Here is a 14,669-nt window from a genome sequence, read left to right as displayed (position 1 = left end):
CCTTTAAAATATTTGATATAAAGTATTTTGAAATAATAATTGGAAACTTATGTGAAACCAACCCATACCTGTATAAAAAATCTGAGCTGTTGAGATTTTCGAGAGATGACGTAAGAAGCAATAACTTTCTAAATACAGTTCTCTACGTACAAGTGAAATAATATACTTTGGGTGGCCATACCAGTTTTAAGATTTTAACATTATTGCTGTAAACCAGAATGATTTGTGCAGTCCCCACCGTGGACCCATTGCCTGGCCTTGTTCTTTGGTCACATGGCCTGTGTCTTTCGTTCCCTGTGGACCAGAATCGAAGTAAACTTGTGTAGAAATCATCTGAGTGTGGGTTTTCCATTTGTCTTTCCTCTGCTGTTTGATGACTTGCTATCTATTTTCTTAGTTCTCAAGTTTATTACCACAAAGGAATTGGAGAGATTTTCTTTTTGGCTAACATTCCAGGAGAAAAATAACGCACAGCTTTTCCCTAGGAACAGCAACTTGGGGTCACAGAATCAGAGGAACATAATTGTAGGTTTTTGGCAAAAGCAGCCTCCGCGGGCCCAGCCAGACTGTGTATGAGACATGACCATTCTCTGCTTTCTGGACATCACGTACCCCAAGCTTTCGTCCATGTACCTGTGCTCGTCATTGGGTTTGTGTAATATTCTTATGGCCTTCAAACGTTAATGCCTTTAGACACATTGTCTATTTTGACTGTCAAATAATATAGCACATTACAGCTGTGTAACACGTCCCACTTTTCAGAGGACTGTTTACCTAGTTAGTATTGATTTTCAAACGAAGTTTACTAACACTTAACAAAGATTTCAGTTTCTTTGGTCTGAATGACCTGTTAGCTCCTGTCTAACTGTGATGGCAGCACTGTAGCAGAATCAAGGAACCCTGCTCCCTTCCCCGACCTCCTGACTAGGTAGTTTACCAAAAAGGTTACATTTCAGCTTTAAAGAAGACGTGGACAAGGCCATGCTTTATTTGAAGTTTTTTACAACAGCATGTAGTTTAAGTCAGACGAAGTAGATGGGACATTAACGAATAGAAAAATACACATATTTATGTTTAAAACTACAAGAGCCTGACCAGGTGGTGGCGCAGTGGATAGAGCATCGGACTGGGATGCAGAAGGACCCAGGTTCGAGACCCCCAAGGTCACCAGCTTGACCGCGGGCTCATCTGGCTTGAGCAAAAAAATAAAATAAAAAAAAAAGCTCACCACCGAGTCACCCCTGGCTCGAGCAAGGGGTGTCTCTGTCTGCTGAAGGCCCGCGGTCAAGGCACATATGAGAAAGCAATCAATGAACAACTAAGGTCTTGCAACAAAAAACTGATGATTGATGCTTCTCATCTCTCTCCATTCCTGTCTGTCCCCATCTATACCTCTCTCTCTCTGTCTCTGTAAAAAAAATTCAAAACAAAAAAAAACAATAAAACTACAAGATAATGTAAACAACTACACATGGCTCTAAAATATACACATTTGCAATGAAAGTCAGTCGACGTGGTATTTGGAAGATGCCGGACACACACAAGGAAAGAGAGCTTGTTTCCAAAAGAAGAAAACAATCCGTCTTCTTATTCCCTCCTTGTTCTTGGCCTGGTTTCTATGTGTGAACCTGAAGATTGTTTTCACAGTGGGAATTCTCGTCACTAAGCAGCAGCAGCAGCAGCAGCGACTCCCTCAAGGACCTGCCTCCCTCTCATCTGTCGCCCCTGCCTGGCTGGTCGCTGTCTGTGAGTCAGCCAGGCAGGGTTAGGCCGTGTAAGCTTACAGCCTCGTTCTGTAAGGATATAAAATCTCTTTTGGCTTACACCTATCATTTTAAAACTCCTAAGTATTGATTTTGTAGATGGTCGCAAAAGAAATTATCAACAAAATTCTCATTTTTTTTCCAGAGCACGTACATTTTTCTTATCTGTAGTTCATCAGTGAAGGAGGCTTGTGTGTTGGCACTGGAAAGCCCTCTCTTTTAGCCCCCAATGCCACAGACACAGACACGGAGGTTCCCCAGAAGGCCGTCTTGCTCTGCATCTCCCCCCAGTGCCCACGGGGCCGTGCCGGGGGACTGTGCTCACCGCGGGACTCTGTTCTTTCTGCTTGCTCAGGGGAGCTGCTTTGGGTGGTTCAGCTCCCCTTATCCATTTAACTACTGTGAAGACTCCTCTTAACAAACAGAAGTCTGCTCCTGAGGGCTGCTTCTAGGCAGAGCCCTGTGTAAATGAACAGAGGGGAGGGACCTTCGCTCTAAGCTCCCACAGTAGAGACAGGCAGAGAACAGACACATTGGTAATTGGTAAACAGAGAACATGTAAAAAAAAAAGAAAAAAAAAAAAAGATATTTATTTTGTGTAATTGCCCGTCAGTGAGGTTAATAGTATGGTTCAGTGATTTTCAGCCAGTGAGCCACAAGAATTTTAAAACATGTAAACCTGATTAGTCAGAGGCACTGACCTCTTTCCTTTAGATTGTCAAATAAAAAAAAGACAACAGGCCCTGGCCGGTTGGCTCAGCGGTAGAGCGTCGGCCTGGTGTGCGGGGGACCCGGGTTCGATTCCCGGCCAGGGCACATAGGAGAAGCGCCCATTTGCTTCTCCACCCCCCACCCTTCCTCTCTGTCTCTCTCTTCCCCTCCCGCAGCCATGGCTCCATTGGAGCAAAGATGGCCCGGGCGCTGGGGATGGCTCCTTGGCCTCTGCCCCAGGTGCTAGAGTGGCTCTGGTCGCGGCAGAGCGACGCCCCGGAGGGGCAGAGCATCTCCCCCTGGTGGGCAGAGCGTCGCCCCTGGTGGGCGTGCCGGGTGGATCCCGGTCGGGCGCATGTGGGAGTCTGTCTGACTGTCTCTCCCTGTTTCCAGCTTCAGAAAAAAAAAAAAAAAAAGACAACAGCCAACACAATAGCTGTCTGCCGTGAATGAATCAAAATTATACCTTTTTTTTTTTTTTGTAGATTGGCAAAAAAGATATTTTTTGGTGTGCTGCAGAATTTTAGTAATTACTTTATGTGCGCCATGAGATGAAAAGGTTGGAAACGGCTGGTATAGTTAAGGAGGTAGAGCCAACCTCTGGAAGCTGACCAGATGAATAGGCACCGGAAGTGTCCAGGTTTTGCGTTTGAACAAAGTAATAGGCGCAGGCGTCTTGAGGCCCATCCCGCACCCTGAGGTCACAGCTGACCTGCGCTGGCTGTTCACGGTGCCCTGCATCCCAGGCTCTGTCTGGTTGGTAGGTGTCTCCTGAGGATAGGAGCTAAACAAATAGCCTTTTTAAAATTAGAGCTCAGCATTCTTATTCTTCACTTAGGACACTAAGGCTAGCCAGGATCGAACTCAGGAAATGATAATAAAAAGATAAAAAAAAACTCCCTGTCTTCCTCATTATGTAACTTTCCAATATAATTGCTTACAATTTTATAACAAGTGTAAGGGCAGTCGACTGCACCTTAGGAGTATTTATTATCTTCTCTTTTTCTACCTAGTCATTTAAGTAAAAACACAGGATGGACTTCCTCAAGTTTTCAGAAATTTAAACTTGTTTGATTTATTATTTTTTGTTTAGTTTGTGAGATTAAGTAATCTAATCCTAAATTGCCAGTTGTTTGTAATTTATTTTGTAACCTTTTACTTTATAGCATTTGGTCCGTTTTTGCCTCCAATTCTCCCATATGTTTCTTTTCCTAGTACAAAAGTCCTGGTTTGCTATTGCACCTGCAGAGTTTATTTTGGCATTGATTTTTAACAAGCAACAATTATTATGCATTCTCACATCATGATTTTTATGCCATTGCCGCATTTGCTTTATGAATGGCTCTAAACACAGCCATTGTATTCCTGAACAAAATTATAAAAGGTTTCTTTATGGAAGAATTGTCAATGAGCTAATAATGTCCGTACTAGTTCTCTGAGCCCACCTTGTTCCCCAGGCATCTAGAAATTTGTGGCTTTTACAGAGTGTTCAACATATTTAAGTAATGGGTTCTAATAGGACTTAACACAGTAAATGGTCAAATGACCTGCATTTGGTGTGTGATCAATAAATGTTATTGGCTGACCAATTAATGTTATTACTTTACGACTCAAGAATTACTTTCATTAGCCAAAATGATGCAGCCTTTTGTATCTCAATCTAATAGAGATTAATTACTAATTATAGGAACAGAGAACTATTCTAAAAAAAAATGGCCATCCTAGGTAATAGTTGTTTTATCTCTTAAAGTAACTATTCCTGATTGTTTCACATTAGAGTCCTTTTTAATGAGCATGAAACTAGGAAACATAGAAATAAATCTTATACAAGATAAACAAAATAATTAGAAGTAAATATTTGTATATGTGAGCTGGGCCAGTCATTTAAAAATCAAGAGTCTTGACTTCCTTGCCCTCCCCCTTCCTTCCTACCTTCCTTCTTTTAAGACAGAGTTGACAATATCCTAATTCTTAGGTTTCTAAAATGTCCCTCTAATCATGACTCTCTGACATCTCCTGGGCATGCTCCGTCTTCATCGTGACTTTCCATCTCTCAGTCCCATCTCCCCTTCGTCCTGGTCTGGGTTTCCTCAGAATGATCGCTAGCCCCCTTGCATGGAAGTCTTCTGGTGCTTGCTAAAATTGCCCAAGTCTGGGCGCACCCCAGACCTCCTGAATCAGAGTCCTGGGGCAGAAGCAGAGAGGCTGCATTTTAAACACACTCCTCCCATGATTCTGAGGTACACTGAGGTTTGAGATCACTGTCAGCACAACCTGTCCTTGCATAGGCTCCCTTCCCCAAATCCTTTGCTGCGTTACCTAATTCCTCCAAATTCTCTCAAACAAGGCAGGCCACAAGGCCACGTGCTCTTAAAATTTTCTAGCTTACTGGAGCAACCTCCTAACTCCCTGCTTCCTCCCCTCTTGTTCACCTGTAGTCTCCGATTCCCACCAGCTCACTGTCCCCCAGCAGCTCCTCCCAGCACTGGTCAACCCCCCCCCCCATCCTCACCCCTGCAGTGGGAGTTCCAAATTCCTTCACCTTCCACTAGCTCCTAACCCCACCACCCTCAAACTGAAATGACAGAACCAGGAGTTTTAAAGCAAAAACAACTCAATTTCTTTGTGGGGCTTAGGTGGAGGTGGTAACTTCAAGTTTTTACTTATCTGATTTTCATCAGCTACTTTGAAACTCACTCTGATCTTCAGATAAAAAGGTGTGACTGACAGAAAGGAGAAGAGATACTGCTTTTAAGTTTAATAAGATAAGGGCCTTTTCATTGGGTTCATGTTTCTTTGCTGAAAATAATTTGGGAAATAGGGAGAAAGTGACTTAACATCTACCCTAGACAAGTTTTGTATACTTAATTGTGGATGGTAAGAACTGAAAACACCTCCTGTGACATGTTAGAATAGGTTTCCTGGTAATTCATGTCAAGGGAATAGTGCAATTTGCATCTTGGATATAGAATTAGATTTTCTTGTTATATAGGGGCTGACCGAGTTCAAATGCATAATGTCATTCCGTCAGAACTGGGTCAGTGCCGATCCAATAGTCCTTACAATGTTCTACCTCCAGCATAATTATTTGATACACATAGCTATAGCATGAGCTCATATTAAGGACAGGGACCCTCACTCGGAAATAAAGCATGGTAGTTGGAAAACCTTGGAGTACTGGCTCAGGCAAAACAATACTCAAGTCCTCCCTTACCATTTCCTTGGGAAAGTTCTGTAGCGCTCTCCAAGTTTCCTCTATAATATGCCAGGTGCCTGGTGAACTGCCTCTTGCTTCCCTGCGTGTGTGCCCTAAGGCCTTGCCCTGAACTTTGCCTGTGACAGGGAAGGAGGAAGTGGTACAGTCACACTGCCTAGGCCAAGATAAGCATCCTTTTATTCCCATAAAAGTAAAATTAACATATGCTTCATATCAGCAGATTAGCAAAATGTTTGTAATGATCAGTCTATAAGTTAATAATATAAAAGTACATTGCAAACCAGACAATGAAATAAGTAACAATGGGACTGATGGTCTTGGTCACTTAAAAAATTTGGGGAGGCGGAGGCGGGGGGGGGGGGGGGTGATGTTATACTTTTAACATAACTTTTTCAGTTTTCAACTTACCAACTTTTTGTGACCCATTTTTAAAGAACTCCATTAATAATACTTTTTGCACTTCCCTATAGACTTTCACTGGACTGGATAGGTTAAATAAGTTTGCAAATATGGTGTTTATATTTGTTCACTTATAGTTTGCATTGGGATTGGGTGTGGGAGACAGGCTGTAAGTTGGCAAGGTCCTATAGCCCAGGGGTCGGGAACCTATGGTTTGCGAGCCAGATGTGGCTCTTTTGATGGCTGTATCTGGCTCACAGACAAATCTTTAATAAAAAAATAATAACGTTAAAAATATAAAACATTCTCATGTATTACAATCCATTCATTTCCTACCGCTCATGTTCATGGTTGCGGGTGCCTGGAGCCAATCACAGCTGTCCTCCGGGACAACACCAAATTTTTATTGGATAATGCGTAACGTACAGGGTCGTTGTATAGCTCTCATGGAATTATATTTTAAAATAGGTGGCATTCATGGCTCTCTCAGCCAAAAAGATTCCCAACTCCTGTTATAAGGCTTGGTTTTAAGACTAAGCCTTTCCCACCCTTTTAATACTAAGATCTTTTCAACATCCTTCTAATACTAAGATCTTCTGAAAACTAAGCTTTTCCCCACACCCTTGACTGTTGCATGATGTGGGGTGGTGCACTCTTATGAGGAATCTTGTATATGCCTCAGATAAGTGGCTTTGTATCAGAGACTTCCTTATTTGTATATTGGCTTAAAGGCTTTAATTTCTACACTATAAAATAGGGCAGACCAGGGGCTCGCTCTCTCGGATCCTGTCATCAGCATTGCAGAGGAGAGGCAGCCAAGATGGCGGAGTGCTGAAGGAGAAGCCAGTTTGTGCAGAGAGAAGGAGATGGGGACCAGAGGTGAATAAGGCTGGTGAGGTAGAAACCTTTGATTCTAGGAAACTCAGATAAGTCAATGGCTTTGGGAGCCCTGAATGGAAAGGGAAGTGTTTTCCCACTATGTGTATTTCTTGCCCACTGAGTGCAAGCTAGGATTAAAGCTAATGGCCCACCAGTTCTTGACTCCATTGTTTCATTACCATCTGTTCAAATCAAATGTGAATGTGCACTGGCCAGGCGGCTGTGATGGTGGCCGGGGCTACTGGCTTTACAGACTGTGTATATTTTAAGAGGAGAAAGATATGGGTGAATTGTCTAGTCTCACTTTATAATAAACAAGTAAAATAGGAGCTTTTCAGACAGCTGTACTTGTTTCTTTAAGCGTCCTTCTCAAAGCAGCCTGTTTTTTCCTGCCTCCAGCCCTGTGTATCTCCGAACTTTCTCAAAGCTGCTTTCTCTGAATGCGGGGTGAATGTTTGTCAGAGCTCAGCGTTGCCTTCTCCTGCTCTTCTGCGCTTGTACTATCTGTAGGCTTTCTCTTGTGAGCTGGTATGAAGCCCAGTGTAGCAGTTCATGTCCCTGCCTCATTACCTTACTGGTGATGTCACTGGATTAACAGGGTCCATTTGCCTGTGTGCAGCAGAGCCCAGTAAGACGTGACCAGGAGTCTGCAGCAAAGAAAGTGAGGGTTGGTTTTAGGAAGTGATCCTTGCCCGGGGACAGGTGAGCTCATGCTCAAAGACCTGGCTCCTGATGGCTTCCGGGGGATGGTTATATAGGGGGAAAATCACTAAGGATGGTGACTAAGGGGGTTAGGATAGTGGTCAGAGTTGTGGGCTCTACTGATTAGTGGGCACTAAGGGGTAGTTGATCAGTCCATCTGGTCCTGATGTCAGCAGCACTTTGTCTGGTTTCTCTGCTTTTCTGGGCCTGGAGCTGAAATACAACTGAGGCCTAGATGTTATCTCTAGTCTGACCAAGCTCTGTCTCTGGGGTCAACAGACCTGAGGCTTCGTTCTAAAGATTGTTTGATGCTGAACAGAACCTCATTGTCCTGAGGGCTTCGTGCTTAAGGGAGCGATCACGCAGGGAGAAGGAGGCCTGAGAGTCAGGGTGCTGGATGAGTCCAGCTTGAATCAAAGGGAAGAAAGGAGAAAAGGTCGTATTAAACTGTTTCTCCATGGTTGCAGTGATCAGGAGTGAGACAGTGGGTAGTTGAAATATTCCCCAGATTGTTGTATCATACCTCTGTGCCAGTTTTGAATTTTGTAATAAAAACACATCGTGAGTAACCTGCACCTGGTGAGCAGTGGTGGTGTGAAGTTCCACACTGACGTCCCTCCTGTGTCCCTCCCCTACGATTCGTCCTGTGACCTCGGAGCCCGTACAGCTGTGACTTTCTGTTTGCAGAGAGGTACCTGCCCACCACCACTCCTCCTGGGCTCTTCTCCTTCCTGTTCCCCAGTCCTGAATTCCAGCTACCAAACCTCAGAGATACAGACAAGACTCTCGTGCCTCCTGACTGCCAGGATTGAAACATTATGAGTATTAATAATTCAGGTCCTGAACCCCAGGTCCTGCTGAAGTCCAGCATTAAATCTTAATTTAAAAAACCCAGCACATTGGGGTCTTACCGTAAAAGCCTCGCCTGACCATGTTCTAAGAAGTACAGCACACTCCAAGGACGCTCCCTCATGTGACTGGGGAAACTGTGTGTGTGTGTGTGTGTGTGTGTGTGTGTGTGTGTGTGTGTGTTTGGTTTATTGCTGTAGCAAAACAGCCTGGGTTTCAGGACAAGATTGTCACCCATCCATAATTATTTTGTTTGTTTGTGTTAGTTTGTTTTTCTGTGTATCCCACCGAGCTCATCCAATGAAAGTCAGAACTAGATGCAGGGATGTGACCCGCCGAGCCAGGTCACCAGCAGTGGGGTGGAAGGGGGTCATTTAATCAAGCGGGGTGTTCTTAAGTACCATCATTGACAAAGAAAAGTTGGAAAAAAGGACAGTGGTCAATGTGGTAGTTTCCTAGACAATGTAATGAATTTTTTACAGATTGCTTTTCTTTCTTGAAACCAATGAGTTTCTTAAGCCTTACCAGCATGACAGGAAGTAGGACCATATTTCCTATTAGATGGGGAAAGTAATGAAGAGAGGGGGAAAAAAAGATTAAATTGGCAGTTTCCCATATTTATTATATGTGTGTCAGCTTTTGCTTACTGTTTAAAGCCACTGAGGAATAAAGTTGCTGTCAATTACTTTATAAAGAGTTGCTCTGGAGTGGTCTTATACAGAAAGGGAGTTAGAAATTGGAATACCCAGCTTAACAGAAGACATGTTCAAAGGAACACAGGGAACGTCTTGGAACAGTTATGAACACTTACATTATTTGTAATAGGAAAGGATTTGAAAATAACTCAATGTCCATCAGTAGAGGACTGGGTCAGTAAATGCTGGTCCATCCATACAGTGGACGGTCCACCCACACAGTGGAGTCTGTGAAACTGTTAAGGAAAAGAAGAGGGAGGGAGAGCTCTGTATACACCGACACGGAGTGGTGCCCACTATGTATTGATAGTTACGTGAAGAAGAACAGCCAAGCCAAGGTACGGAACAGTGCCCGTGTGTGCTGCTCTCTGTACACGAAGGGAAGGATTATGAGTACAGGAACACATCTTCTTCTTCAAGGAGAAATGTTACAGAAGGATGAATAGAAACAAATACAGATGTACAGGGGCAGGCGGGGGCAGGGGGAGAGAGACCTGGAAGGATGAATTTACCTGAATACACTTTGGTATGTAGTTTGACTTTGGAATCATGTAAAGTTTTGACATAATTATAACATAAATTACATCCAAAAAAGCATCCCTCTTCCATACACACACAAAATGAAAAAAGAAAAGAAGGAACAAATGAACCTAATTGTACTTTGTTAGTGACATAAGCATGTAGAGAAAAGAGTTATTCTGATTGACCTTAGAACACAATATTTTTACTGTTCATTCCCAATGAAATACACTCTTAAGTACAAAAAAAAAATTCAAAGGGAGTTTAAATTGGATTCAGAGGTCTTACTATTAATAGCTATGTTGATGTGGTGAGGAATTAAGATTTTCCACCTAACAAAAATATATGAAAACCCTGTATACTTAAATTTGAATGACAATTCTAGCAAGATCTTATTCTTCCCTTAAATAAAAAAATATATGCATGTGTTTGAGATCTGTCCATTGAAGGTCCTAGAAAACAAGGAAAAATCAGTAACAGTGAGCACTCCGAGCCCCCAGATTGTGGCCTTTAAACACCCTCCCAGTGATGGGTTCCAGAGGTCCTCGGCGAGCTGCTCGGTTCGAGGTCTGAGGTGGGAAGTGTGCTTGGTGGTCTTGAAAATCTTGTGCAAGAAAACAAGGGACATATCAAAGGCTAATTGGTCATTTCAAAAGGGCATAGAACCCTCCTGTCTAAAGGGTTCCCATTAGCCAGAGATGGGGGTGTTGACTGTTAACTGAATGTGCAAGAAATCCACGCATCAAAATACTAAACCAGTGGAAGGGTCATCATACCAGCCCTGCATGAGGAGCCCCTGAGAGAAGATCTTGAATGACAGTTGGGAATATTAACTGGATTATGTAATTATTATAATATATCATAATATAAATGGGTAGTCAGAATTTTGGGTCTTTCTCCTCATCTTCTCCCCTTTACAACATGATTGGTGTCTGACCTCAGATTGACACGACTGGGACAGGATATACACTCTGCATTCATTCGTTTTAGCCCAGCTTCCAGTGCTACGGCCTCAGCAGAGCTGAAATTGGCGTTCTGAGATTCCCAAGACCCGGTTTCTAGTCCCTGCCTCCTCCACAGCCATCAAGCTCTGAACCGTGCAGAGCCCCAGATTCCCACTTCTAAACAAGAGTGAGGATGAGCCTGTGCTCCCTGTCCCACCTTCAAACCAAGAGGAATCACCGCTGACCTCTCACACACCTTCCACCTGGTGGAAACCATGAATTTTCTGTGTTTCTCCCCATTATTACGTTCTTAAATAGACGCAGTCACGAGATCCCATTGGAAGTTGGAATCATTTAGCAATCCCCGGAAAAGTAAATGTTGCTGGTTCATGACCACAGGGTGGATGGAGACGTGACCTACTTTGTCTTTCTACCTCTTTCAGCCATGGAGTTCCATGAACACTTGCACAGCATAGGCACCAAGGAAGGTCTGAAGGAACGGAAGCTACAGAAGGCTGTGGAGAGTTTTACCTGGAATATCACCATCCTAAAGGTATCTAGCGAGTTGTTTCCGGGGCTAGTGATTTTGCAGACTTGCCCGGTGTGTTTCTTTCTATCAGTATCACATTGTCGGCCACTGGAGGCTATGCATGCTCACAGGCATGCAGTGATGAATAGACTGTCACCTCTACCTGCTGGAGAGTCTGCACCGTGGCTGGGCAGTGCGGCTTGGAGGCAGAATGTGGGGACTTTAATAATGGTTGGCACACTGTGGATTATGGTAGGAAGGGAGAGAGGACCTTGCATTTCATCCTTGAAGCATTGTAAAAGTTTCGTAAGTGCCCATTGCTATATGTGAAATAGAAAATATTGATTACAGAAGAATTCTTAGGACTTCAAAGATTCTAGTTACTCATATTTCATTTAGCACTTTAAATTATAATCACAGCCTTAATTTTAGTAGGATCCCAGAAAAACAGGAAAGAATTGTGTGGGGCATAATAAAAAAAAATATGTAAAGGAATCACCATTTAAAAGAAATTCTCCCTCAAAAGAAAAGCCATTTATATTCCTTCCTTCTTTCCTTCCTTTCTTCTTCTCTCCCTCCCTCTCTCTCCCTCCCTTTCTTTCAGCTTTCCTTTTTCCTTCCTTCCCTCCTTCCTTCCTCCCTCCCTCCTTCCTTTCCTCTCTCCCTCCCTTCTTTCCTTTCCTCCTCCCCACTTTCCTCCTTCCCTTCCATCTATTTGTCTCAGCATGTCCACTTTTTAAAAATTAACTTTTTTATTATAAAAGTAATAATAAAATTTTTTAGAAAATGTCAAAATAGCATAATTGAAAGTAAACATCCCGCAGCCGTGGCTCCATTGGAGAGGGGGTGGCCCGGGTGCTGGAGATGGCTCCTTGGCCTCTGCCCCGGGCGCTGGAGTGGCTCTGGTCGCAGTGGAGTGACGCCCCCTGGTGGGCAGAGCATCGCCCCTGGTGGGTGTGCCGGGTGGATCCCGGTCAGGCGCATGCGGGGGTCTGTCTGACTGTCTCTCCCCATTTCCAGCTTCAGAAATACACACACACACAAAAAAAAGAAAGTAAACAAAGGCCCACCATCCAGGGACAGTGACTGCTGGCCCTTTGCTATACCTTCTCCCAATCTTTTCCTTTTTTTTCTTTATTTTTTTCTTAAGTGAGAAATAAGGAGGCAGAGAGACAGACTTTTGCATGTGCCTTGACCAGGATCCACCCAGCAAGCCCCCAACCAGGCGATGCTCTGCCTATCTGTGGCCATTGCTCCGTTGCTTGGTAACTGAGATATTTTAGTGCCTGAGGCAAGGCCATGGAGCCATCTCCGTGCTCCACGGCCAACTTTGCTGAACCATTCAAGCCATGGCTGCAGGAGGGAAGTCGGGGGGAGAAGGGGTGGAGAAGAAGATGGGCACTTCTCCTGTGTGCTCTGACCGGGAATCATCAAACCCAGGACTTCCACACACTGGACCAACTCTCTACCACTGAGCCAACTGGCCAGGACCCAGTCTTTTTCTCTATGGTATACATAATATGACATGATTTTAAAATAATGCTTTGCATGTACTTTGAAATTTGTTTGAGTTTTGCCTCAGTGATCTTCACTTTTCTTCATCTCAGTGTTTGGGAACCTCAATAATGATAACACAGAACACATTATTTCATTCTGGCTCTTGGACAGCAAAATGTAAAATTACTCTGTGGTATTCACCTGCCAAACTTTCTGCTCAGTTGAATTCAAAATTATTATCACGCTGCCTCTTTTAATTTCCCCACTCCCCTTCAAGTTAGAGGGTTCATCCCTGCAGCTGACAACAGTTTTCTGAGTTCATTTAAGAAAAGTAGCCCTTCTAAAACTAGCCAACTTGCATTTTCTCACTTTTAACCCCTACTCATTTTTATGATTAAAATCATTTTCTTCTACCTGTGCTCTTTTAAATCTCTAGATCTTCTGCTTAGTATTTAACTGGTAGTTTGCAGGTCAGTAAACAGCAGAGATAAGACTTGACAATGAAAAGGAGTTTGGCTTCACTACTTGCTGACTCACTCCCACCAGAGGTGGGGGTTACACTTCGAATTTCCAGCAAACGTCAGGAGAAAAACAGCATAGTAGTTTGTGATAGAAGACAAATGCCATTTGGCTTCTCAAGGGCAGAATAGACTTAGGGACCCCACCTCCACATGTGAGCTGTCCTTGCAGCTCGTTTGTCCAGGAACCAGCAGTCTGGGCGTCAGCTGGGAGCTTGTTCAGAATGCCAATTCCCAGGTCCCTCCCTAGACAGGTCCCGTCGGAATCTCTGTTTTTACAAGATTCCGGGGCACTTGTATGTACATTAAAGTTCGAGAAGCACTCGGAAAAGAACCACCAAAATTGGGAGCCTGGCTTACATATTAATGAAAAATGGTTGACGAAATGATTTTAGAAATAAGTAATGGAACCAAATAGCTACACTGAGGAAACATCATCTCTTTTGACTTGTCAACATAGGAACTGTTCAACCTGTAGAGAATTTTTATAAGAATTTACTTGAGCCAAACCGATGACAATGTCAAGAAGCAAGATCTCCAGTGCTCTGGAGGATGACAGTTTACAGTTTCTTAAACCATCAGCGCTAATGAGGAAGTATGAGGAAGATTACATGAAGGTGGGAGACAGCAAGGGCCAGGATAGTTAACTGGATAATGAGCTCCCTGTGAGCTGCCAGGGGTCCGGGGAAGAGGATTACCTCCGGTATTTCAAAGGTGTGTTAACCAGGATGCACAGAGCCATGGGCAGGACTTGCTTAACCTTTTCTACTAAAGTTCTAAGCCTGGGGTGTGACCACCCACCATGACCTGCCCATTTAGGAGTTTATGATCAGTTCATCCACACCGCCCCCCCCCCCCCGCCCCCCGTGATAGTACGTTCAATCACTGAACTCGTACATACCCCCTTTTTGTCCACAAACTTATCTGAGAGAGAATTAATTACGTTCACGGAAACAAATGTATAGGATAGGATAATACGTAGATGGTTTAAAGATTTCCAGGTTGATACATGCCATGGACGGTGTCTGAGTATGGTGGAACCTAAGCAAGGAATGGAACGGAATTGGAGATACCTGTGTCGTTCCGTACCATGGAAGGTCTTTTTTTTCCTTCCTGTGCATTCACAGGCTTCCCCTTTCTCTGGAAGACCCAGAGCTCCTGGACTCTCGGACGTGAGTTGGTCTGAGTTAAGCTACTACACGTGTCCCTGGCAGGAGTTCCTCTGGTCGCTCGCTCTTTGCGGTGAGCGTGGACAGGAGGCAGCCCTCCAGGGCCACGAGCAAGCGGTGTGCGGTTGGCAGCAGGTGGCACAGACTCAGGGCCGGTTTCCCAGGGCGCTGGGTAAGGAGAGGAGGAGGAAGACGGGCGGGACTGCGGAGGGAGCTGTGAGGCCAGGTGTAGGAATTACCCGGGAAACTTTAAAATGCAGTCTCCTGAGCCCCCGCCT

General features: G+C 44.1%; 1 protein-coding gene across 2 annotated transcripts in view; it reads left to right on the top strand.

The window, feature by feature from the left end:
- Positions 1 to 14,669, top strand: part of PLCL2 (phospholipase C like 2) — a 186,622-nt gene that overhangs the window by 157,851 nt on the left and 14,102 nt on the right. For both annotated transcript variants that reach the window (XM_066245712.1, XM_066245711.1), the window contains exon 6: positions 11,122 to 11,231. In XM_066245712.1, coding sequence (XP_066101809.1) covers positions 11,122 to 11,231 — 110 coding nt within the window. The remainder of the gene's footprint in view (positions 1 to 11,121; positions 11,232 to 14,669) is intronic.

This window comes from Saccopteryx bilineata, chromosome 10 (genome assembly GCF_036850765.1).
Source record: "Saccopteryx bilineata isolate mSacBil1 chromosome 10, mSacBil1_pri_phased_curated, whole genome shotgun sequence".
Taxonomy (NCBI): Eukaryota; Metazoa; Chordata; class Mammalia; order Chiroptera; family Emballonuridae; genus Saccopteryx; species Saccopteryx bilineata.
The sequence above is the reverse complement of the archived record's forward strand: the minus strand, read 5'-3'. Positions and strand labels throughout refer to the sequence as shown.